General features: G+C 42.0%; 1 protein-coding gene and 1 long non-coding RNA gene across 3 annotated transcripts in view; both read left to right on the forward strand.

The window, feature by feature from the left end:
* Window positions 1-26295, forward strand: part of SARNP (SAP domain containing ribonucleoprotein) — a 52507-nt gene extending 26212 nt beyond the window's left edge. The window contains exons 10-11 of one of the 2 annotated variants that reach the window (XM_019952441.3): window positions 22996-23085; window positions 26003-26295. In XM_019952441.3, the coding sequence (XP_019808000.1) occupies window positions 22996-23085; window positions 26003-26044 (132 nt within the window). In that variant the 3' untranslated portion in view covers window positions 26045-26295. The remainder of the gene's footprint in view (window positions 1-22995; window positions 23086-26002) is intronic. The other variant, XM_073788539.1, reaches the window with a different exon arrangement.
* On the forward strand, window positions 3-21741 carry LOC141275866 (uncharacterized). Its single transcript, XR_012324360.1, has 2 exons — window positions 3-11511; window positions 13111-21741. It is a non-coding gene; the product is annotated as an uncharacterized lncRNA (long non-coding RNA).
* Window positions 26296-26739: the final 444 nt, after the last annotated feature.

Here is a 26739-nt window from a genome sequence, read left to right on the forward strand (position 1 = left end):
GGTACTATTTTTGCAACATTAGAGCAGCTTGGGGCTACATAGTTTGGAAATGACTGTCCTAAGAATAGAACTGGCTACTCAGCACTTCATTTAATGCAGTCCTTTGACTATCACCTCCTCTCACTGACTATTGATTACATTATGGCTATTGTTTAACAAAATTAATTGTTTTTTTCTACGGATTGTTTGCATAGCTGCCATGCTGGCTATTAGAACAAGGTTTATATTTCTCTTTGTTGAGTTCAGTGACGTTACATCTGCTTTAACTTCTGATATAGGCATAATGGAAATTAAATAATCAGGGGAAGACAGTCTTGTCTTTAGGTCAAAGGTACCTAAAAGTAAAATTTGGAGGTTCTTCGGAACAAAACTGAGAAAATTGTTTCATTCTTTCTGCCCCTCTGCTAACTGATACTGTTTAGTGTAAGCAAGATGACTTTGTTGATACCATGCAGTGGGGAGTGATCAATTCTACAGGGATTGTTATGTTTGGAGTTTTGCTATGCACATTGGAGAAAATGCTAAGGACTTTCCTGTTTGCCTAGAGCCGGTAGTCTCTTAATCTTTGTTCTGTGAGAATGAGAGCATGTTTCTTGGTTGTTCAAGTGGTGGCAGGATTAAAGGAAGACTATTTCAAACCAGAAAAACCATCATTAGGAAAAAAAAAATTATTTCCCACTAAATATGGAAGCATTTAGCTCTCTAGAAATCCATTAGAAAAAACTTACCTGACGGTAGTTATATTTTTGCTCAGAAAAGAAAAATTGAGTATATAAAAATAAACATTAGTTGTGTCCCTGTGAGACTCATAACCTTGTACACAACTGTGCTTCATCTTCCTTCCCTTTGGGTTACATTTTTTGTGTTTACCAGAAATATAACATCATGTCTTTTTGCCCAACTTGATGCTGAGACCATCGGTATTCAGTAGGAGTATTTGGTGGTTTATGTGGAATAAAGTAAAGGAGTTGAGAGGTAGGCAGAATATATGATTCTTAAACCACAAGCAGCTTAATAGGGAAGAATTATTATAAACCAGAAGTCATTTGTGTTTTGCAAGATGGTCAGGGGAAAAGGTGCCTTGGATCCGTGGCCCTTCTTATCATCTATCTCCTTGTTTTGTATATGAGGCCTAGGTATCTGAGAATCTCATCAATAACTTCACTCCTTTAGGGAATTGTATGAGTTTGTGTGTTGGAGGACGGAGGGAACAAAAGGTACCCACTGAACTGAGAAGGTATCTTGATACTGAAAAATGAGGCAGGCAGCTCCATATATATAATCAATGGAGTAGTTTATTACAGGGTAACTTACTTACAGGGTAGGATGAGGTAGACGACAATCTGGAAGCATTCACAGCTGCACTCCACACTGCTGAGGGGCCATTGGGCCAATTTTATACTTATAGTTAACCCAGGGTTTGGGGGTACATGCTTGGAAACAGGAAGTGCATTCCCAAGTCAAGATTTATGAATGGGTAACTAGTCTTGTGGGCACCATGAATATATCAGTGAAGGTTGTCATTGTTGTTTAGAGACTAACAGAGTATAGAGACCACCCAGACCTAATGATCATTAAACAATATCTATTAACTACAGAGCCCTTGATGACAGAGAAGAGTTGTACTACACAGTACAGCCCTAGGTAGAGTCAGTGGAAGGACAGGAAGAACTGAATGGACACAAGATGGCATCAGTTATGCCAACAGCCATACACTGTGTGTTCTATCAAAATTAACAAAATTGAACACGATATCTCCTACTACTTAGCTCATAGGGACACATTCCTAAGAGGAATTTGTCTGTCACTCTGTGCTGCCCACCTGAGTTATACAAGGATATCAATCTTTTCCCTTCCCTTCCCTGGAATCTTTCTCTATATTTGACCTGTTTTCAGCCTCCACAGGAGGCTGAGTAAATCATGAAGGGATACATTTATTGATTTTGAGCAAATTACTAAACTTCTTTGATCCTCATCTATAAAACTGGGAGTAACACCTAACATCATGTTTGTGTAGAATAAATGTATATTTGTAGTTCCCTAACGTAGTGACACTTTGACCCTCTATAAATTTTATTTTTGTTTTTATGTATTTTTAATGTATTTTTTAATGCTTTAAAATTTTTATTTATTTACTTTTTTTTTTTTTGGCTGCGTTGGGTCTTTGTTGCTGCGCGCAGGCTTTCTCTAGTTGTAGCGAGCAGGGACTACTTTTTGTTGCGGTGCGTGGGCTTCTCATTGTGGTGCCTTCTCTTGTTGCGGAGCTCGGGCTCTAGGTACACGGGCTTCAGCAGTTGTGGCACCAGGGCTCAGTAGTTGTGGCTCTCAGGCTCTAGAGTTCAGGCTCAGTAGTTGTGGCGCATGGGCTTAGTTGCTCCGCAGCATGTGGGATCTTCCCGGACCAGGGATCAAACCTGTGTCCCCTGCATTGGCAGGAGGATTCTTAACCACTGTGCCACCAGGGACGTCCAGACCTTCAATAAATTTTAGTTTCCTTCCTTGGTTTTCAGTTCTGGTTTTATCACTTTGAGTCAATTAACTTCTGTGTTTCAGTTGATCATTGATAGGATTACAGTTCCCATTTTAAATTCTAAAGGGTTAAAATGAGATAATGGTAATTGGCAGAACTCTAACTATGAGCTCTGTTCTCTAATAACATTCATTGTCACACACACATGTTCTAGAGTAGTGCTTTGCGAATTCTGTGACGAAAGACTAGTTTTTGTTTGTTTTTTTTTGTTTGTTTGTTTTTTTTGCGGTATGTGGGCCTCTCACTATTGCAGCCTCTCCCGTCGCGGAACACAGGCTCCGGACGCGCAGGCTCAGTGGCCATGGCTCACGGGCCCAGCCGCTCCACAGCACGTGGGATCCTCCCGGAATGGGGCACGAACCCGTGTCCCCTGCATCGGCAGGCGGACTCTCAACCACTGCGCCACCAGGGAAGCCCGAAAGACTAGTTTTTAAAAATTTCCAATTCATTGTTGAGAGGTACTTTTGCGAAATAAAATAAAAATGTCAAAGAAATGTTAAATTACTTGGAAGTTTCTAAACTCTCAATTTCTGGACTTATTTCTAGACTGATAAACGGTTTAGGGATCAGGCACTAGGAGGCAGACCACATTTTGAGTAGCACTGTACTAGAGTATACACGATTTCTTCCAAGGACCACTTTGCTTGGAGGCTTGTGACTTTCTGAGATGTCCTTTTTGAGTATAGGTTCCATTTACATTGATCATAAATCCTGATTTTCAGAATTATCCTAATTTCAATGGTTTGTTCTAAGTTGCCTCACAAACCATTAAAATGTCCCTGCTATTTTGCTATCTAGACCACCACTGTTCAGTAGAACCTTCTGTGATGATAGAAATATTCTACAAAATATTGTTCTTTTAAATAATCTGTTATCTAATATAGGCATATCTCAGAAATATTGTGGATTCAGTTGCAGACCACCACAATACAGTGAATATTGCAGTAAAGTGAGTCACAAATAAGCAGTGTACATACCTAAATTGAAAACTACTTTATTGCTAAAATAAAAGTGCTAACCATCATCTGAGCCTTCAGCAAGTTGTGATCATTTTGCCAGTGGAGGGTCTTGCCTCTATGTTGACGGCTGCTGACTGATCAGGATGGTGGTTGCTGAAGGTTGGGGTGGCTGTGACAGCTTCTTTTCTTTTCTTCCTTTTTTTTTGCCAAAAATGCATTTTTTATTTAAAAAATTCTTGCTTTTAATGTCCTCAAACAACCAATGCAACCAAGTGGCATTCTGAACCTCAGACTGCCAAGGAGTGACTAAGATGCAGCTGAAATAATTGTGTTGTAAGATAATTTATGCTTATTATTTATTTTTAAAAATTCAGCTTTATATACGAAAAAAGATGTTTCAGCTCCTTCCTAAATTTAGTACAAAATGCAGTGTATAGAAATATTATATCTATTCCTTGTTCCTGAATGTTACTTTCACATAATTAATAGATTCTCCAAATTACTTTGCATTACAAAATCACTTGAAGTAGAATTAAGGATGGGACAGATATATAAATTACATTATAAAATTAATTTAGAACTATATAAAATAAATCATCTTTGTCCAGGAGTTGTACAAAATGAAGGAAATATTATATGTAGTTTAATATATATGTAGTAAATATAAATCATATGCTGTGTGGAGTTCTAGACAAATGTGTTTCCTAGGCAACTTCTTAAAATAAAACAACAATGGGGCTTCCCTGGTGGTGCAGTGGCTGAGAGTCCGCCTGCCGATGCAGGGGACACGGGTTCGTGCCCTGGTCCAGGAAGATCCCACGTGCCACAGAGCGGCTAGGCCCGTGAGCCATGGCCGCTGAGCCTGTGCGTCTGGAGCCTGTGCTCCGCAATGGGAGAGGCCACAACAGTGAGAGGCCCGTGTACCGCAAAAAAAACCCAAAAAACAATGAAGTTTGCCATGTTGATTGACTGACTCTTCCTTTCACAAATTATTTCTCTGTAACATGCAATGCTGTTTGATACCATCTTACCTACAGTAAATTCTTTCAGAATTGGAGTCAATCCTTTCAAACCTGGCTGCTGCTTTATCAATTAAGTTTATGTAACATTCTAAATTCTTTGTTGTCATTTCAGCAATATTCACAGCATCTTCTCCAGGAGTATATTCCATCTCAGGAAATCACTGTCTTTGCTCATCTGTAAGCAACTCCTCATCCGTTCAAGTTTTACCATGAATCGTAGCAATTCAGTCCCATCTTCAGGCTCCACTTCTAATTCTAGTTCTTTAGCTGTTTGCACCACATCTGCAGTTACTTCCTCTACTGAAGTCTTGAACCCCTCAAAGTCATCCATGAGGGTTGGAATCAACTCTTTCCAAACTCCTGTTAATGTTGATTTTTTTTTTACCTCTCTCCATGAATCACAGATGTTCTTAATGGCATCCAGAATGGTGAATCCTTTCCAGAAGGTTTTCAATTTGCTTTGCCCAGATCCATCAAAGGAATAACTACGTGTGGCCTTATGAAAAGTATTTCTTAAATAATAAGATTTGAAGGTTGAAATTACTCCTAGATCCGTAGGTTGCAGAAGGGATGTTGTGTTAGAAGGAGTGGAAACAACATTAATCTCACTGTACATCTCCGTCAGAGCTCTTGGGTGGTGACCAGGTGCATTGTCAGTGAGTAGTAATACTTTGAAAGGAATCTTTTTTTCTGAGCAATATGTCTCAACAGTAGGCTTAAAATATTCAGTAAACCATGTTGTAAGCAGACGCGCTGTCATCCAGGCTTTGTTGTTCCATTTATAGAACACAGGCAGAGCCCTAGGATTTTCGGAATGGTAAATGAGCATTAGCTCCAACTTAAAGTCACCAGCTGCATTAGCCCCTAACAAGGGAGTCAGCCTGTCCTTTGAAGCTTTGAAGCCAGGCATTAACCTCTCCTCTCTAGCTGTGAAAGTCCTAGATGGCACCTTCTTCCAATGTAAGGCTGTTTCATCTATATTGAAAATCTGTTGTTTGGTGTAGCCACCTTCATTAATTATCTTAACTAGATCTGGACAACTTGCTGCAGCTTCTACATCAGCACTTGCTGCTTCACCTTACACCTCTATGTTATGGAAGTGGCTTCTTTCCTTAAACCTCAGGAACCAAGCTCTGCTAGCTTCAGACTTTTGCAGCTTTCTCACCTCTGTCAGCAGCCTTCATAGAATTGAAGAGAGTTAGCACTTTCCTCTGGATTAGGCTTTGATTTAAGGGAATGTTATGGCTGGTTTGATCTTCTATCCAGACCACTTAAACTTTTTTTCACATTAGCAATAAGGCTGTTTCTCTTCTCTTTCTAAAGTTCCTTGCAGTAGCACTTTTAATTTCCTTCAAGGACTTTTTCTTTGCATTCACATCTTGGCTAACTGTTTGGTACAAGAGGCCTAGCTTTTGGCCTCTCTCAGCTTTTGACATGCCTTTCTAGCTTTTGATTTAAAGTGAGAGATGTACAACTCTTCCTTTCACTTGAACAGTTAAACACCATTGTAGGGTTATTAATTGGCCTCATTTCCGTATTGTTGTGTCTCAGGAAATAGGGAGGCCTGAGAAGAGGGAGAGAGATGGGAACGGCCGGTTGGTGGAGAAGTCAGAGCACACATATTTATTGATTAAGTTCTCTGTCTTTTATGGGCATGGTTTGTGGTGCCCCCAAACAATTACAGTAGTAACATCAAAGATCACTGATCACAGATCGTCATAACACATATAATAACGATGAAAAAGTTTGAAATGTTGCAAGAATTACGAAAATGTGACACAGACATGAAGTGAGCAAATGCTGTTGGAAAAATGGCTCCAGTAGACTTGCTCAACATAGGGTTGCTGCAGACCTTCAGTTTGTGAAAAGTACAATATCTGTGAAGTACAAGTCGAAGCACAATGAAACAAGGTATACCTATACACTAGTCATTAGCCACATGTGGTTATTGATCACCTGAAATGTGATCAGTAGTCACATGTGGCTAATGATCAGTATAGTCACACAATAGCTAGTGTGACTAGGAACTGAATTTTTAATTATTTTAAATTTAAGTAGCCACATGTGTATTGGACAACTCAAGTCCAGCTTATATCTCCCACACAGCTCATACTTGGAAGTAGAATAGAAATCTTATCAGACCACCTGTTTGGATCACTGTTTCCATAGCCCAGAGTTTTTTAGTACTTGTAGAATATAAGCAGTTTCAGAGTGAATTTGTAGGAGGAGAGAAATTGGAGGAAAGGGAATAAGAGATAAGCAGAGGAACTGTTCTTTTTTTCAAGTAACTTTTTTTCTAGAACTTAGTGTTCTAGACCCAAATCATGAAATTGCAACTGGCTGCGTTCTCAGTAAGAGTTGCTTTGTTCGGAGTCCTGTGTTTAACAGTTCTCTATCACCAGAGATGATTTGCAACCTAGTATTGGCTTGGCCAGAGGTTAGTGATATGATTAAATTTGTATTTATGGAACAGCCAGAGCAGCACAATTATGTCCACCTCATCCTGGGGTCCTGGGTTCCAGTATAGCCTCCTCATATGTAATTTGGTCATCTGTCTTTAAGTCTTACAGTTGTCCAGGCACAGATTTTATTCGGTTAGATATGGTGCAAATAGTGGAGGTTAACAGGTGATGTGAAGAAACCTCTTCTTCATCCTAGTATCCTAAAAGGGGCAATGAGAGAGACCCACTCTCTGTCACCTCATTGCATGGAGTTTGTGTTTGCTTGATCCAGCTTAAGGCCCTCATTGCATCATGGTTTCTCCTCAGTAGAATCCGCTGCATACCAGTGGATATGATAAAGAGAGAGAATGGTGCGAGAGGAGTGAGCCGTAGTGTTTGTGACAGATTTTTTTTTTTAATTTTTTATTTATTTATTTATTTATTTTTGGCTGTGTTGGGCCTTCGTTTCTGTGCGAGGGCATTCTCTAGTTGCGGCGAGAGGGGGCCACTCTTCATCTCTGTGCACAGGCCTCTCATTATCGTGGCCTCTCTTGTTGCGGAGCACAGGCTCCAGACGCGCAGGCTCAGTAGTTGTGGCTCACGGGGCTAGTTGCTCCGCGGCATGTGGTATCTTCCCAGACCAGAGCTCGAACCCGTGTCCCCTGCATTAGCAGGCAGATTCTCAACCACTGCGCCACCAGGGAAGCCCCCAGATTTTTTTTTTTAACTGTCACAATCTGACCATTTCCTCTTCATATTTTAGATATATGGCTTCAGCATATTATAAATTTGAGGGTATCGAATTTCTGCTATTCTTCCTTGGCTAACTTTTGCATGACTGCTTATATATTTCACTTTTCAGCTCCACTAGTATACTGTACACATTAGGCAGTACACAGAAACTTCAAGAAATGTGCCCCCCCCAACCATCTTCCCTCTCTCCCCCTGCCCAAGAAAAAGACCTGTCTGTTCATGTTTCCAGCTCAAGTCTCAGTAAATAGAATCCAGTTGGTTTAGGATAATGGGAAGTGACAGGGCAAAGAATGGCACTGGCATTTATGGACATTTTTTACACAAGAGGCTGTAAATTGTCCCCTCCAACTCTTTCGACTATTTGAGGATAGAATGGCATGCCTTTTCTCCTATAAGCTTCATAGTGACAGTGGGCTGAGAAACCTCCCAGCCCCTCAAACAAAACAAAACCCAGATAAATAACCTCTGCCTGGTTGGTTCTGATTGATCACCAGCTAAGTTTTCAGTCTTGTGCTTAACTGGTTGTTTTTTTTTTTCTCTGTCAGTTTTCCCTGCCTCCCAAGAGAAGTAGTGTTTGGGTCAGTCCTCTTGGTGGAGGACTTGGCCTGGCACATAAGAAATTCATCTCTAAAAGGAATGGGTAAGGGAAATAGATGGGAAGCCAGCTCAGTTAATATATGATGGTCATAGGACATTAGTTTTGGTAGAAACTAGGTCTGGGCTTAGAGATGTATTGTTAACTGATGTAGCTAATTTGCATGGATTGTTTTTTTCATTTGTTTATTTTCAAACATTGACACATTTGGGAAAGTGAAACTTGATACTTGAGGAAGTTACAGGAAATCCAGCTAGGTAAGTACTACAAAGAAACACAAACAAAAACACCAGGCCCAGGCACTAAGCAGAAAACTGGAGTGTGGTTTATACTTTTCTCCCTTCCCGAGAATGTGAGGGGCATGTGTTACTGCTTCTTGATTCTTGATTAGTAGTAGTAAATGTTGACATTAGTACATCTTCCTTACTTCTCTACTAGGATATTACTGAGTTTTCCCTACTTGTAGTTCTTCATATAGGTAACTGTCCTAATGAGTTATCTTAAGGGGCCTGTAAACCCTAAAGGCTACTTTTTCCATGTTCGTGCTTTTTGCCAGTTTTCTTCCCTGATGAATGTTCTGTGATACACAGTGTTAGAATATATTGATAAAAAGGTTGAAAACGAATTAAATATTCCTCCACTGACTATCTTCTTATTGCTGAGGCTGGTAACTAAAAGAGTATTGGGTGGCTGCAGTGATTAGTTTCATGAACCTTTCATATAATTGTATATTTTTGCTCACCATTTGTTGGGGATGGACCACTTCAGAGTGAGAGAGACATTGGACCTATTGTTTTTGAGGAGCTTGTCGCTGAAATGTGTTGAGATATCAAAGAGGAAGCTGGGACAAAGAGTCAGTTCCAAGCACAGGAGGGCACAAGTGTCTTCTGTCATAGCGGGTCCCCAACCTTTTTGGCACCAGGGACCGGTTTCGTGGAAGACAATTTTTCCACGGCCGAGGGGGGTGTGGGTGGGGGTGGTTCAGGGGGTGATGGGAGCGATGGGGAGCAGCAGATAAAGCTTTGCTCGCTAGCCCGCCGCTCACCTCCTGCTGTGCGGCCCAGTTCCTGACAGGCCGTGGACCGGTACTGGTCCGTGGTCCAGGGATTGGGGACCCCTGTTCTAGCACACAAATTTCATTATGGCTTGTCTCCATTCACTCTCTTCTGGAAGGCCTATTTGTTTCTATCGAGATTCCCTTCCACCATCTGAAATAAATGAAGAATGTTTCTTCCCTTCAGCAGTGGGTTTTGGTACAGAGGTTAGTCAGTGGGATATGGAAAGAAGGAAGTTCACACTATAGATTTACTTTCTGTTTTTAAAATTATTTAATTCGTTTTTGGCTGTGTTGGGTCTTTGTTGCTGCGTGCGGGCTTTGAGCGGGGGCTACTCTGTTGCATTGCGCGGGCTTCTCATTGCGGTGGCTTCTGTTGTTGCGGAGCATGGGCTCTAGGCGTGCGGGCTTCAGTAGTTGCAGCGCGCAGGCTCAGTAGTTGTGGCTCGCGTGCTCTAGAGCGCAGGCTCAGTAGTTGTGGCGCACGGGCCTAGTTGCTCCATGGCATGTGGGATCTTCCCGGACCAGGGCTCGAACCTGTGTCCCCTGCACTGGCAGGCGGATTCTTAACCACTGCGCCTCCAGTGAAGCCCCCACAGTATAGATTTAGAAGTTGAGGGAATTCCCTACTGGCCTAGGCATTAGGACTCTGAGCTTCCACTGCCAGGGGCCCGGGTTCAGTCTCTGATCGAGGAACTAAGATCCTGCAAGCTGCGTGGCATGGCCACAAAAAAAAATTTGGTCACCAGCCTTCTCAGAGGGTCTATAATTGGGATTTGTTAACTAGTTTAGGCATGTATATACGAACCTGTTCCAAAGGAAGAACTGTGGGACTGTGCATAGGACATTGTCAACGTGGAACTGTAAGGACCTGAGGAACCATAAGCTATGGTGAGGAGTTTGGTAGAATATTTTTTAAAGAGGTAGGAGATTTAGATCCCAGGAAAAGTAGCATGCTGAGTAGGTTTGGGTTCTTTCCAACCACATATATTCAAGCAGCGGTACTTAGGCCAAGGGCAACACTTAATTCTCTATTTCCTTTTCTCATGGTGCCCCATGAGACCAAGAAAAATGCAGGTAGTAGGATTGCAGATAGAAAAAACTTCAGTGTAGATCCTCTCAGTCATCGTATTTCATTGATAAAGGGCTTTGGGGGAAAATTTCCCTCCCCTCCTCCTTCATCCTAGATTGTCATTTTCCCCAAAAATGCTTCTTCCACTTGAAAAATTGTATTATTTTAACTTACATTAACCAACAAGAAAAGACGATAAGAACAGGTTATATAGTACATAGAGATGGCAGTTGAGAGTGGCTATTAGAGAAGATGAATTTCAGAGAAGCCAAGACCCAACCCCACATAGTCCTCAGCATTTCTGAGAGCATTTTAGGGCCCAACTAAAGTCTAACCAGTCCTTTAAATCCCCTTCTTAATTCATAATAATTTGAAAATAAATATTTGGCTTTTTTTTCTTCTACCTCCTCCTCTAAGATAAAAACACATACGCTGCTGTTTCTATACCCATCCATTGGAACAAACCTTGAGGGAGTGGTGAAGGAGCTGTTTAAAGAGGAAACAATAGGGAAAACTCTCTGACCTCAGTTTATCCCTTCATCTGGTTCTTCATTTGTCCCTGTTGAGGAACAGAACTTGTCTTTTGTCTGTAACACAAATACATCTTTACCTCCCTCCCTTCCCACTTCCCCCCCACACCCGCTCTTCTCACTCCCTTCTATTATGATTCCAATCAATGATGTCATTATGTGTGCCATTCAAATGCTGTTGAACCACTTGGCTATAGGAATTTGGAAGAGCAAAGAGGCAGAATGGAATTTTTCTCTCCTGCCCAGGGCTGTTGAAAATGGATTCTAATTTTAACTAGAGAAATAGGAATCAGGTTTTTCTTTGCTCAACTTCTACCCTCCCTCTATACCCTAAACCTCAAACACATACTTTTTACCTGGCCATGGTTGAGAAAAAAGTTGGACAAGAAATGTTAAGAATATAAATTGACCACTTCAGAGGAAAAACTTTAAAAATTGGGGGAAGCAAGATAAAATTTTGGGTGCTATATCAGCATTTGTGGCTGGTGTTTTGCCCTGTTCACTGTAAATTGGATCTTTGAGAAGTTTGTGATGGAGGGTTTATACTTCCCTAAGGTACGTGGTTGAGACCACTAGGATCTTGTACCATTTCATTTTATTTTTCTCTCTCTGATTTCATTCATTGAGTTTGAACCTAAAGAACTAGAGGCACAAAAGTTTGTAGTAAGAAAAAAAACTTACTCTCTTTTCTGTTTCCTCTGCTTGATACCCCGCCCCCACTAATGTCTTTGCATTCCTTCTTCTAACGTGTCAGAATTGATGACTTCGATAAAAAACAAGTTTTATGCCTGTCTGTGGTCCCCCTTAGTCTTTGCCCCAAGAGTAAACATACCCTGGAAAAGGAGGGGAATACTGCATTCTGCTAAGTCTGTTTTACTTTTAAATACCTTCAGCTGTTTTTGCCAACCAAGTTCTTCGGGTGGGGTCATTCTCTGAGTGCCAGTTTTTATTTTTTTTTTTTAAATTTTTGGCTGTGCTGCACGGCATGTGGGATCTTAGTTCCCCAACCGGGGATTGAACCTATGCCCCCTGCATTGGAAGCATGGAGTCTTAACCACTGGACTGCCAGGATAGTCCCTGAGTGCCAGTTTTTTAAAAAGTGCCACTCTTAGACTCTTAGCATGTAAGGTTTTAAAAACCCACCTGTAAATCATATCTGATTGTATATCTAGTTGTATGTCTAATTTTGAGGTGACAGGTAGCTAGCTGGCTCTCTAAACAGAGCAATATCTGTCTGATCACTCCAGATACTCTCCCTAGCTATGGTAAAATGTGAGCTAACCCTCTGAATCCAAGTCTGTCCATCCTTCAAAATCTGTGTGGGAGGAAAAAGTGTGGGGTGTTCTTTTGTTGTTTTTTTGGTTTGTGTTTGTGTTATTAATTTTTGGAGGGGTATGAAATTTTGGTGTTCAAACGCTCCTCACGATGTGAGCAGTAGCAGTATAGGAATGTTTAAGCTGTATTTTAATACTTGAGAGACTAATACTTGAGTAATACTGTTTGTTAGGCTGATACTGATAAGGAGAGGTAACATTTTAAAGAATACATATGGGTTTGGTTCAAGTAAGGTTTAATAATAACATGATAGTTCATCCTCTTATGTACTCACTAAAATAGTAAAGTTGCTTTTTATGCCTGAAAGCTGAAACAGGTCAAATAAAATCCTATAGATTTTGAAGTTGCAAATGGGAATGAGACAGGGCATCAGATCGTGAGATGTTTTATAGGAAGATACTTGGTAGTGATTTTTGCAAACTAGCAAAGTCCCTGTTTTTAATAAAATCTGAGGCCCCTTGTTAAGATCTAGAAAATGTTAACTCCTTTCCTCCCTTCCTTTTCCTTTGCTATTCTTTTCTCATATTTTTAAAGATAGTATTTTAATCCATTTTTACCTTCTCATCCCCAGAGCAGATTGTTAGGACAGATATAGAAATGTATTTTCAGAGGGTTCCACATTTGGATTTTATATCACATATTGAATCTTTAAATCCCTAGCAATGAAGATATCTTATTGAGAAGGAGATTATATTTGAAATGCTTGGTGTCTGGATGTCAGAAAGTATTTATTGGGTGAAGAGTTTATTTAGGTAGAGTAGAGGGGGGCAGTTTCAGAATTTTCACTGTCATGCTCATCTTGGGTATGAAATGTTTCAGGAGGAAGAGCAACTGGAAATGAACGAACAGACTCACAAGATGAGAGGTTTTATATGATGGACCTGTTTAGTGCTCTATATGTACAAGTAAAACACATGAGCCTTAAGACAAAAGCCGTCTGTTCCCCTGTCTGTTCTCCACTTTATTGATACTCTCCCTCTTTCTCTGTATCAGTTCTACAGAGAAAAAAAATACCTTTGTGTGCTTGAACCTGGTTGCCTCTCTCTTTTCCCCACGTATCTGAGGTGTTCCCGGATCTTGCTTGGGCATGTTCTTCCTGTATTGAACTCCCCTGGTAAAAGAGTTTCTGTTCCTCTATTTGAATTCTAGGAAGGCAGCAAGACAGGTGTGCCTTAGAGCCAGCTGTGATTCCTTAATAGCTTTCTTTTCCCCTTCACATTCCTGCAGCTGAGATAACCTGTTTGTAGGAAGCATAAGCTTTTTTGGAAGGCCCCTAGTGCTTTGGGGGGAAAGTTGGAGTGGAGTAGCAGCCTATTGGGTTTTTGTGAGGGTTTTTTTGTTGTGGGGGTGGGGTGGGGGTTTGTTTGTTTGTTTTGGTTTTTTGGTCTAAACTGTCTCGAAGCTATTTGCAATTATTCTCAACTGTTGCTGCACACAAGGGTCACCAGGGGTCCCTTACAGTTCTCTAGGCTCTTCCTTTTGAGATTCAGATTTATTAGGTTGGGGCGAAGCCAGAAATCTGCGTTTTAAAATGTCAGGTGAAAAGAATCTGCTTTCCTAGCGCTCATTGTAAATTTCTGAATGCTCAGGTAACTGTTGTCCTTCATTCTCTGTATATTTTGGCTAAGACAGAATTCACCTCCCCTCAGAAGGTTTTAGCTTCCCTCTATTGACTTGACATTTCTGCCAAGCTCTGCATCGCTTATCCTTAAAAGCAGCAGCTTCCTGACGTTTAAGGGAGGGAGGTGGGGACTTTTAATAGAAACTTGGTTTCCAGGGGTCTCAAGTGTGAAACCTTCATTTCCTCCACCTTCCTTGCTTTGTCCTACAGTCAGCTAGAGCAAGACCGAGACGACCTCCTCCGGGGTTGGACAAGAGTGGGGGTTGGGGAAGAAGCTTGATTTGGACAAGAGAGAAGAAGTGATGGGAGCTAGTGACTCAGAAGAGTGTTTGGTTTTGAGCTGACTGTGTACTGGGGCTTCAAATACTGTAAAGATAGGCGGAGATACAGTTCCTGGTAGTCTCTAATTCTGGTGTTGCTTTACAGTTCCTGGCATCCTTCTGGCTCTAGAAGGTTGAATCCGATCTCAACAGTTAAAAGATTGTTGAGAGTAGGTAAGATTGTTGTACTGGGAGGTGTGTTATGTGTATATGTGTGGCAGTATTAGAGTATCTCTTTACTCTGTGTGTGCTAAGGTGATGGACTAGACCCTCTCTTCACCTTTAGTCCTGCTTAGGCTCTGTGCATTGGCCTTTAGGACCACCTCGTGTTCTGTGGTCTGGCTGGCATAAATGCTGAGGAATAAACATGTTCAAATGAATTTCAGAAACTGGGGCAGGGAGGTGACAGCTGTGTGTTTAAGCTTTAAAGTGTTTCTGAGAGAAAAACCATCAGTTGCTGTCATTCACCCTGAGAGTATGAAATTAGAAGCCCACTCACCCTGGAGTGTTTCATAACCTTTACCTCTGGGAAGTCAAGGCCATGTCATTATTAATCTACCATTGCCTGAAAGCCCCCAGGCACTGCTTTTCATCCTGCCATCAGTCACGTGGCAGTGAAAGTCAGGAAAGTCACCAGAAGGCTCCCTGTCTTCCTTTTTGCCTCACTCTTACCTTACATTCCCTTGGAAAATCAAATTGGCCTGAGAACTATTAACATCTTAGTATGGTAATTCAATTACAAAAGGAGGCAATTATTTGGGTTTTTTTTTTTTTTTTTTTTTTTTGCAAACTGATCATCCGTAGCTCACTATCAGCCTCTCTTCCATTACTCCAGGGAAAAGACTTCTGAGAAAATAACTGTTAAAGTAGGATAAATAAAGTGGCGTGGTTTAGGTCCTGTTGGGAATATATATGAGACTCTTACACATTGAACAGTGTTGGATGTGGGCAGTAGCTCAGTCATTAAAACAGCTATAGGAGAAGGGCCAACTCCAACTCAGCAGTACCTAAGCTTCCCTGAAATGTCCGTTTCTACTTGTAAGGATATCTCTGACTGAATTGTTTAGATTGGAATTTCTGCTTCTCATACATAGTGTAAGGAGGAATGGTGTGGGTGAGCTCGTTGTACTGACCAGAAAAAATACCTGGCTTGGTTAATTCTTTTGGTCTCCTATAAGAACAGTGAGGATATCTTTTATTTGAATTCAGTAAATACTCTTGCTTTGTGTTTTGGGATTTACTGAGTTCAAATTCCCTACATAAGCCTGGTTACATTTGGGTCACTGTTTTGTTTCTCCTAGTTTATCTCTGTGATCCAGAGTGGCACTGGTAATAAGATTGAAAAAGGTGAATGCTTGGGCTTCCCTGGTGGCACAGTAGTTAAGAATCTGCCTGCTAATGCAAGGGACACGGGTTGGAGCCCTGGCCCAGTAAGATCCCACATGCCCCGGAGCAACCAGGCCCGTGCACCACAACTACTGAGCCTGCGCTCAAGAGCCTGCAAGCCACAACTACTGAGCCCACGCACCACAACTACTGAAGCCTGCAAGCCTACAGCCTATGCTCTGCAACAAGAGAAGCCACCGCAATGAGAAGCCCGCGCACCACAACTGGAGAAAGCCCGCGCACAGCAACAACGACCCAACACAGCCAAAAATAAAAACAAATAAATAGGACTTCCCTGGTGGCGCAGTGGTTAAGAATCTGCCTGCCAATGCAGGGGACACAGGTTCGAGCCCTGGTCTGGGAAGACCCCACATACTGCGGAGCAACTAAGCTCGTGTGCCACAACTACTGAGCCTGTGCTCTAAGAGTGCCCATGAGCCACAACTACTGAAGCCCGCGCGCCTAGAGCCCGTGCTCCGCAACAAGAGAAGCCATCACATGAGAAGCCCGCACACCACAATGAAGAGTAGCCCCCGCTCGCGGCAACTAGAGAAAGCCCGCACACAGCAACAAAGACCCAACGCAGCCGAAAATAAATAAATTTATTTATTAAAAAAAAAAAGTGAATGCTTTAGCACAGCCCATGGGGTGCTAATTAAATCAAAGTAGACTCCTTTTGGCAGAGCAAATAACCCTAGCACACTAAGCTTGAAGCAGTATTCTTTATTGTATTCAGGATAAAATTAGTAAGTTTTGAAAAATGTTCACCTGAATTTGAATCTTGAAGACACAAGTTGGGTTTGGAAGGTAAAGCTGGAACTCCATTTTGGGTAGAGATTTTATTTCATTTATTTTATAAAATTATTTATTTGTTTAGGCTGCACCGGGTCTTAGTTGCGGCACACGGGATCCTTAGTTGTGGCATGCGGGATCTAGTTCCCTGACCAGGGATCGAACCCGGGCCCCCTGCATTGGGAGTATGGAGTCTTACCCACTGGACCACCAAGGAAGTCCCTGGGTAGAGATTTTATCTATGGTACTCTTTGCTATAAAAAGAGGCAATCACTTTGGAAAGCATCTGTGTGATATTCACACTGCCACTTGTTGCAGCTGATCTTCCACTTGGGACTTAATTCCTGGCTACAGTGTATATGCCATGGAAACCACTGACAAGAGCCCTTCCTTAATTTAAAATTTTGAGCTATAACTTTGTACTTCCATTCCCTCTCCTTTTCCTTCTTGGGGCACTGAGGTTGTTTTGGGTTTTTTTGTTTTTTTAAAAAAAATTAATTCCATTGTATTTGGAGAGGAATAAGTTCTTAAAGGACCAGCACCAACCTTGTGACTAACTTTATGTCATCTTGTCTTCTAAGTTTCTACCACTGGATCTGGGTGTTTGATCTCCCCCTCTCCCCCTCTCCCCCTCTCCCCCTCTCCCTCTCTCCCCCTCTCCCCCTCTCCCCTGCTCTTTTTTTTTTTTGCCGTGCCACACCACACAGTTTGCCGGACCTTAGTTCCCCGAACAGGGATTGAACCACAGGCCTTGGCAGTGAAAGTCCCAAGTCCTAACCACTGGACCACCAGGAAATTCCCTGATCTCCATCTCTTGATCTCATGTTTCTCTCTCACCTCAATACTTCTGGCCTCTCCTTTCTAATAGAAATACTTTCAAAACCACTTGCCAGGGACAGACCACACATTTTGCTCCAAACTTTATAGCAGTCAGTAGAAACAGGAAAACACAATTGTACTGTTTACAGTGATTTTCAAAAGGTAAAACTAACAAGTTGTTCAGCAAAAGCATAATTATTTGGGGTCTGGGAATCAGAAAGAAAATTTCCCCATGAGTCCTCAATATGCAGTAATGTAATGAACAATGGCACACATCTTTATAGTCATTCAGTTGTGAATTCATAAGCCCTGTGAGGTTAAAGATTTTTGTCTTATTCATCTCTCTATTCCCAATGCCAGAAAACAGTTCCTGACCCAAAGTAGGCTCTCAGTGGTTATTTGAATGACTAGTGGATGAATGGTTTAATTTTATGGTTTCAGTGTTATTGACAGTGTTGATAGAAGCTGATGTTGTGTAATTCAGTGAAGCCAATTCCTCAGGGGCCTTTAGAGTACCTGGAATTTGATCTACAGAGTTAGAGGTCGGATCCTTGCTCAGTTCCCTTGGACATTACCTTATATAGATATCTGTTTTTGTAGTCATTAATTGTTAGGGATGTTGATATCAGTTAAAGCCTGACAGCATAGTTTTTTTTTTTTTAGGGTCCCAGAAAGAGAAGGTGGTTAATAGTACCTGATGGAGAAGACTGTGGTTTTGCTGAGTTACTGTTGTGCTACACTTTAACCTTAAATCTGATCCTCTTTCCAAATATCATTTGCCTTGCAACTGAAGGGAATTTCCTTGTTGCCTTGGTAATGTCTGTTTCTTGACAACTTTTGATGACTTCACTTGTAGTGTAGAAGAAGAATGAATGGCATTGTTAGTTTCAAAATTCTGTTGGTGGTCTCAGACTTTGTTTCAAGGACCAGAAGGAAGCAATAGAAATAATGGCTAACATTTATTGAATACTTATATGATAGTTCCTATGTACTAAGCACTTTCACACATGTAATTTGTATCTTGGGGCAACCTGGAATGTCTCCGTCTTTTCTTTCAGCAGGTATCATTTTCTTTATATTGTCCAAGGATGTGCCAAATGTGAAAGGGAAACAAGAAGAAAAGTGAATTTTGAAAAGTTGAAGATGTCTTCTGAAAGGTTCAGTTAGGAACTATCTTATTCCATGATGGAAAATACAGTGATAGTGATTCATGGGGGCATTTGGCTTTATTAAATATATATCATGCTTTCTGCCCTGTGCTTCTTTAGTAGTTTTTTGTGGGGTTTTTTTGCGGTACGCCGGCCTCTCACTGTTGTGGCCTCTCCCGTTGCGGAGCACAGGCTTCCGACGCGCAGGCTCAGCAGCCATGGCTCACGGGCCCGGCTGCTCCGCGGCATGTGGGATCTTCCTGGACCGGGGCACGAACCCATGTCCCCTGCATGGGCAGGCGGACTCTCAACCACTGCGCCACCAGGGAAGCCCTGCCCTGTGCTTCTTATATGACCTCTCTCCTCTTTTACACAGTTCTCTTTCTTGTTTTTATCACCAAACTTCTGAAAAGAAAAACAAGGCAGTTATTGGGAGATAGGAGTGAGGATCATGTATGCTGAAGTTATTGGCGTCGGTCAGTTAGTTGGCTTGCTCTTTAAGTCTTGAGTGGGAGAATGAGGGAAGTGAAGTACATGGATCAATCTGAATATCCAGTGCCTGTGTTTAGACAGTGAGGACAGGTTTCTCGTCTGATTTTGGATGCAAGTGGTGTGTTTTGAAGAGTTTTCACTTGATAGCAAATAAGGGCGTTTCAGATTCCAGCACTATTCTTCCCACACGGGAGCAACCCTGGGAAGAAAAAAGATTTGTTAGTGGTTGAGGGTTTGTGGGAGGGAAGTGGGGGAGGGATGAAGAAGGGAAAGGTTTGCAAATGCATATGACACTGAGCTAGAGGGGTCGGTGCTGCCTGCAGATGCACAACCCCATTTGTGCACTTGAGCATGGCCTGGGGGAGCATTGGCCTGATGAATGCAGAGGGAGATGCATTTTGATCGAGGTAATTTCCTTCAGATGGGTCTCACCATCCCATGAATCAAAACCTGTCAGCAAGGAGCTAAAGATGGAGTGAAGTTTATTGTACGTTTGTTTCCATGCGACACCGTCACGCTAGAAGGGTCAAGTGAGAGAGATCATTAGAACTGTGTTGATTTACTGGGCCTGTTGTGCACTTCCCCTGCAGGGCAAGGAGGAAAGAGGCTTTAGGAGGGGAGCTGAGGGGCACTGGGTAGGAGAGAAGGGCAGGCATGCACAAAATAAATAAAACCCTCGCTGGTCTCTGCGGGTGAGGGGTGGGCAGGCTCTTCATAGGGGGTGGGAGGTGGGGGCATCTGTATTGTTTTTTTCCCCCTAGAGCCCCTGGTATATGTGGAGCAGATGCTCTGCCTAGATCTCCAGGAGAAGGCACCAGAGGATTAAAAAAGGAATCTCAAGGGGAAATCTCTGACACTAGCCTTAGTGGCTAGAGAAATATATCCATCTGACCCCCCCCCCCTTCTTTTCCTCCCTCGTTCTTTCCTCACCTTTGAGCTCAAAAAGAAACACAGGAAATTTAATTTAGAAGTCAAACTCCCCATTTTGGGATACAGTGAAGTAGAGAACCAGAGGAAAGGCTGTCCTACATGTTCCAAATGGATGTAGGCTTTGTGATGAGATTTGTGAAGGGAATGGCCCCAAGATTTGTGCAGAGAGAGTAGATAGGTTTCAGCAGTAACATCTCCCTCTGTGATGTGAATGTGCTGAAGTATCCCTAGCGCTGAATTGAATGAAAAAAGTAAATAGTGGTAGTTCAGCAAGATACGATCTAGTCCTGCCTATCCCCAAGAAGGGTAGGTATGGTATGCTCCTTTTATTTCCCTTAAAGCTGTTTCCTCCTTGGCCTGGAGGCTTAATGAAATGGAGAATTTTTCATCTAGAATGTTCTATAGAGGTTCTTATTTTGAAATCTCCATTTATATCCCTTATTCACTTTTTATCTTAGTGGTGGTAGACAAAATCAAGAAAAGCTTCATAGTGACTTTGGTAAGGAAAAATATAGTGAGGCCTGTGTTCATTGGAAACCCTAATTCTTTTCATACAGTTCAACAGATGGAATAGCCAATTAGCCAAAGTTAGAAACAAATTGAGTTGAGAAAATCTTTAGTATGAGACTACTAATTGGAGCCCTAGTTAGTTATGAAGTAGAGGCATATGGTATGGTAGAAAGGGGGTAGGATCCTTGCATTGACCCAGTCATTTGAGTGATGTAGAAGTTGTTGAAGTAGTTTACAACTACTTTTTTTAAAAATTTAATTAATTAATTTCTTTTTGGCTGCGTTGGGTTTTCATTGCTGCGTGCGGGCTTTCTCTAGTTGCGGCGAGTGGTGGCTTCTCTTGCTGCGGAGCATGGGCTCTAGGCATGCGGGCTTCAGTAGTTGTGGTTCTCAGGCTCTAGAGCGCAGGCTCAGTAGTTGTGGCACGCGGGCTTAGTTGCCCCGCGGCATGTGGGATCTTCCTGGACCAGGGCTCGAACCTGTGTCCCCTGCATTGGCAGGTGGATTCTTAACCACTGCGCCACCAGGGAGCCCTACAACTACTTTTAGCTAAGGATCCTAGTGATCCTTCTTCCCTTGGAAATTAAGCACTACTTCCATTCTGCTACTCTTCTTCCAAAGAAGTGCTTAGGTAAGATACCTGAGGTTTTGGTGAAGTTAAGAAAGTGGGTTCTCAAGTAAAATGTCTTGGGTTCCATTTCTGGCTCTGCCACTTAACTATTTGTGAGACTTGGGCAAGTTACTTACTCTCTCAAAGCCTCAGTTTTCTTATCTATAAAATGACCTGCTACGTATGTCATGGTACCTGATATGTTTAAGATGGTTAAAACAACTAAATGAGATACTGAATGTAATGAACTTCGTATAGTACCTGGCACATAGTAAGCACCCAAATGTTAGTGGCTATAATGTAATCATTATTATTTTAATTTATGATTATTAAAGACAGGAAGACTTTTTTCCTTTGGAACCTGCCTCAGTGTTTTACAGTAGTTTAGATTACATTAATTATGCACCTACTGTGGATTTGCTGATGGTTATAAGGAAAAAGGCAGAAAAAGTATGTAGGCAGTATTCTATTCTAGTAATACACTGTGATTAAGGGATAACTTGTGTGTAGGATTCTTCAGTCCTTCAATAGCCACCAGCCTTTCTTAGCTTCTTTCTTACTTGCTAGAAGGCAGGTGGCGCAAAAGCGAGAAAATGAATGTTTCTCAAGCTGAAAGAGCCGAAGTAAGACTGAGAAAGTACTCCTGACTACTGTGTTCAGAGAGCTGCGCTAGCTAGACAGATTGAACACAGAAGGCTGTATAGCTGCCCTGCTTTTGACCAAGAGGTGGTTCCTGTGGTCGTAGGGACAAAGGCAGCTCCATGGTTGGCGTTGAGAGTAAAGGTATTTTAAAAGTTCTTGTGTCTCTGTAGGCCTCTTGGTTGCCTTTCCTTTTGACTCTGGTTTTTGGGACACTCAGAGACACAACCTGCCTACGTAAGTCAGGAATATGAACTTCTTGGGTTTTTAAAAAACAAAATCCAGCTCAGGAGCACCACATGTAAGCTTGCTCAAAAGTTTGTTTAAGCAACTATACCCCAGTTAAAAAAAAAAAAAAGTTTGTTTCAGCACGTTTGACCTGACCTTACGTTGGTTAACTTTTGTAAATAAAGTCAAAGAAACTGTCCTGGCTCATGATTAGGGTGTTACGTGTGTATGGAGTAGAGGGTCCCCTGGGATATCTGAGAAGATAGGATCTTTGTCTAGATGTGTCAAGTTCTAGGAAATGCTTTTGGGGGAGAAAAAACACCCAGGAAGCCCACATACTTTTAGATGTTTCTAATCCTAGGGCTGGGCTTTTGATTGCTGGTGACAGGGTATTAGGGGAAGGTGGAAAAGGAGAAAATAAATAACTGTTAAAGTGGGATAAATAAAGTGGCAGGGTTTAGGTCCTGGTGAGAATATAATATATATGAGACTCTGACATTGAACAGTGCTGGATGTGAACAGTAGTAGCTCAGTCTTTAAAATGCTATAGGAGAATGGCCAGCTCCAATTCATAGTATGCTGGAACATTCTCTCCAATTACAGGGCAGACACCATGAGTCTCTTGGATGCTTGGAAAAGGTCCAGAGCATCTCTCTCAGAGAGATGACTACAGCTGTTTCCTTATTTCAAAATCATTTCAAACTCTTCAGAGCCTTCTATGACTTTGCTGGGTATTCATAACACTTAGCTTTCTTTGTAAGTTCTTCAGAAACACCACTCTGGCCCCCTTCCCCTTCCCTTTTTTAGCAAGAAAATGGAACTTGAAAGCAGTGTTCGACAAATAGTTTGGGTGCCTTCTACCAACCTGCTCTCTGCAGGTATTATTAGTAAAGCCTCAGTTTTCCATATCTCTGAACTACAAAAATTTCTTTAGCACAGAAATTTGTTTTATGGGTGTTTCCTACTGTTTTCTTGACTCTCCTTGTCTTATGAGTATTGAAGCCCTACTTAACATTAAGTTTTTAGTCATTCTAGGGACAATATGCTAGCTTATTCAGTTTCCTATCTGTTTTTTTCTGTGGGTGTGATCCTTAGTTCTTGACACAAGGTTGGCTAGCATATTGTAGCGAATAAGTTGTAATTTCATTCCCATTTACCTTGTGAATGGAGGGATAGCTTGTTTCAGCCCTTTTCTTTGTCCCTGAACAGTCTGAGGATGACGAGAAGCTGAAAAAGAGGAAGGAGCGATTTGGGATTGTCACAAGTTCAGCTGGAACAGGAACCACAGAGGATACAGAGGTAAAATATACCTGGAATGCTTCACAGGGCCCTTGAAGGGAAAATGAAGACAAACAAACAGAATGGAGAAACATTGTTATTTCCCTGGCCTACTTCTTAAGTGCCTAAATGACAAGATTTTTGGTCCTTTGCTTGATATCTGTTTTCTGGATAAAGTGGCCCCACTGAATTCCATCAGTATACTTAAGTAATTCACTATTAAGAGCCAGTTAACCTAGTAGGAAAGAGCACAAGATTTGGAATCAATTAAGCTTGGATAAGTGACTGTGCCACTTAGTATTACTATATTTCTTACAAGTTATAGTAATTTTCTGAGCCTCAGTTTCATCATCTGGAAAGTGGAGATAATAAAACCTACCTCGAAGTGGTATTTTAAGCATGAAATGATTCTGTGTAAAATGTCAAGTATTCAGTAAGTAGCAGTGTTTCTGATTATCTACCAAGCAAATTTCTTACATCATTTAATGAAGGCCATATCCAACCCAGACACAAATATAGTTGTGCGGCATGTGGGATCTTTTAGTTGTGGCATGTGGGCTCTAGTTCCCTGACCAGGGATCGAACCTGGGCCCCCTGCATTGGGAGCATAGAGTCTTACCCACTGGACCACCAGGGAAGTCCCTGGAAGTGCAGAGTCTTAACCACTGGACCGCCAGGGAAGTCCTCAAATGTGACTTGTTCTTATCACTTTATTTACAGATAGTTTCTCAAAATGAAAGAATGGCTTTTTGTTTGTTTGTTTGTTTCTTTAAGACTTGTGTGCATCTATATCCCAGCATTTTCTGGAGTAACATTCATTGAGACTCTGAGCATTGGCAGACTTCTCAGAGCATTGACAGACAATATTGATTTGCTGGTTTGAGAGTATCTATAATGGAGACCAAGCATTAGCAGAGGTGTACATGAACAGTTGAAACAATGAATATGTTTAGGGACTTCCCTGGTCGTCCAGTGGTTAAGACTGGAAGCTCCCAAGGCAGGGGGCCGGGGTTCAATCCCTGGTCAGAGAACTAGATCCCACATGCCGCAACAAAGATCCCGCACATGACAGCGAAGATCCCGCCTGCCGCAACCTAGACCCTGTGCAGCCTATGTTTAGAATTATAGAAATTTCTTAGGTGGTGAGGAATTTGAAATGTTACTTCTTCCATTTAATCCAAATTTACTTCTTTCCATCTACTTCTAGAGATGGCCTCTGAAACTCTATTACCTGACACACTCAAAATCTTTTTTTTATTATTTATTTATTTATTTATTTTTGGCTGCGTTGTGTCTTTGTTGCTGCACGTGGGCTTTCTCTAGTTGCGGCGACCGGGAGCTACTCTTCTTTGCGGTGCGTGAGCTTCTCATTGCGGTGGCTTCTCTTGTTGTGGAGCATGGGCTCTAGGCACGCGGGCTCAGTAGTTGTGGCACACAGGCTTAGTTGCCTCGCGGCATGTGGGGTCTTACCGGGCCAGGGCTCGAACCTGTGTCCCCTGAATTGGCAGGGGGATTCTTAACCACTGCACCACCAGGGAAGCCCTCAAAATCTTATAGTCTCTTTATGAATAAATATCAGAGTCAATCTTGTAATAAACCCTGAAAATTTCAGAATCTGATCAGTTTACATTCTCTACTATGAAAAAACTAAAGCGTTTTATATTCTTCTTTGTGCTACTAATTCAGAATAAAGCATTACCTGTTGTAAGTAAATGTCTGCTTACTTGCTGACTTGCCAGGATGAGCTAGAAGTAAACTTAGGCTTGTTTTAATTCTAGTTAAAATTACTCCCTCTTTGCCAAGGAAACTGTCATTAGACCAGGCATGCTTACTGAGTTGGTACATTTGACCTCCAAGATAAGGCAGATGAGGATTTTGTTGAGTAGAAAGGAATAGTGGCTTTTATTGGGAGAGGTAGTATATGTAAGGGAGTAGTAACTTTTGAGGCTGATGGAGTTTATATGAACCAGATGACTTTCATTTGATTCCAAAGAATTGTGTCAGTAATCCAGGTGGAAGTGAGCTTGGCTTGTATGCACTCAGCTTTTCTTTTCTTTTCTTTTTTTTTTGGCCGTGCACAATGCGGCATGTGGGATCTTAGTTTCCCCGACCAGGGATCAAACCCGCACCCACTGCATTGGAAACGCAGAGTCTTAACCACTGGACCGCCAGCGAAGTCCCACTCAGCTTTTCTTTTTAATATAACTTTAACCTCCTCTGTGAATGGAATAAAAAAAAAGCCCCCTCTTTTCTGGGGGCAGTGGTTAGAGTGAGGACTCAGTAGTGTTTTATGAGTCACTCCCAGAACAAAAATATCTTTCTCTTTCTCTCCCCCACCCATTTTGTGCCCTCTCTCCCACACTGCCTCCCTTAAGAGATCCATGTTGGGGCCTCCCCACCCCCCATTTATTCTGTTGGCATTGAAGATTTATATGCCTCTTTGTGGATTTGGAGGCCGAAGGAATAGTTGCTGATTGGGCCTAACTGCCCAGAAGGGCATCCCCTTCACCTTCTCCATGAAATAGCATTGGTCAACCTTTTGTCCTTTGAAATTTCCCATCTCCCCACTGACTGGAAGACTTTTCCCAGCCTGTTTAAGGATCCATTGTTTCCAGGCTAACTTGCTGTAAGGCTGAGTGGCCCTTTCTCCTTCAGGAATCTTTCCATTTTCTACCACTATTCTCTTCCTCCTCTCCCTCCCCCACCCCCTACTCCCCACAGTCTTCTCCCCTCCTTATTCTCCTTTCCCATCAAACCAGCTCTAACTGGATAACTAGAGAGATTCAGACATTAAATCTCTGGCTGCCAAGCATAAGCCTGGCTTTCCCTCCTTCTTGGACCTTGTGACAGTCCATGTGAGTTTGGATTAAAGCAGCCAGGAACCCAGGCCACTGTTGTCTTGCAATCTAATTTTTTTCTTCTTGCTTCTTCCTTATAGGCAAAGAAGAGGAAAAGAGCAGAGCGCTTTGGGATTGCCTGATGAAAAGCTTTTGATGCTTTCTGTTCTCCAGTGGTTTCCATCTCTTCAACTCTTCCTGGTCACATATATACCTAAATGCACAGTCGTGTGCCTAGGTCCTGCCTTGCAGTGAGGGAGCATGTACCCCAGGTACATCTGTGAACTCCAGCAGCAGTTTGACTTACTGCAGTTCCAACTTCAAGGTTTTTGTTGTTGTGTTGTTGTTTTTTAATTATTATTTTGCTTGTTAATAAAAAAAATAGAAAAAAGAACAGTGTGTTTTATCAGGTGCTCTTTTGAGTTCTTAGTGCCAGATTAGACCAGATAAGGAGAGCTTCAGGGGCAAATATTATAGCGAATTAGCCATAATGCCTTTATCCTTTAGAAAAGAGAACAAGGAAAAGGATTGAGTATGTCCCTTTAAGCCTATTTATTTCCTTCTCTCAGACTCACAGGCATCCTTTTACTTCTTTATCCTGCATGAAGAGGCCAAGTTTCACCCTGAATCTTTGCTTTAGCAGGTTGACATGACCCACTGGAATAAGATAGGGAAAACACTGTGGGTTTTAGGAGGTGCAAAGGATATAAACACAAGGACTAGTGATTGGTAGTCTATAATGGAATGGAGTCCAGAGTCCCTCCCTATTCTGGAGTCCGGAAGGGCCCTATTTTCAAGAGTGACTTGTCTGGTTTCAGTCGAAGCCAATATGTGGGAT

The sequence above is a fragment of the Tursiops truncatus genome, chromosome 11 (genome assembly GCF_011762595.2).
Source record: "Tursiops truncatus isolate mTurTru1 chromosome 11, mTurTru1.mat.Y, whole genome shotgun sequence".
Taxonomy (NCBI): Eukaryota; Metazoa; Chordata; class Mammalia; order Artiodactyla; family Delphinidae; genus Tursiops; species Tursiops truncatus.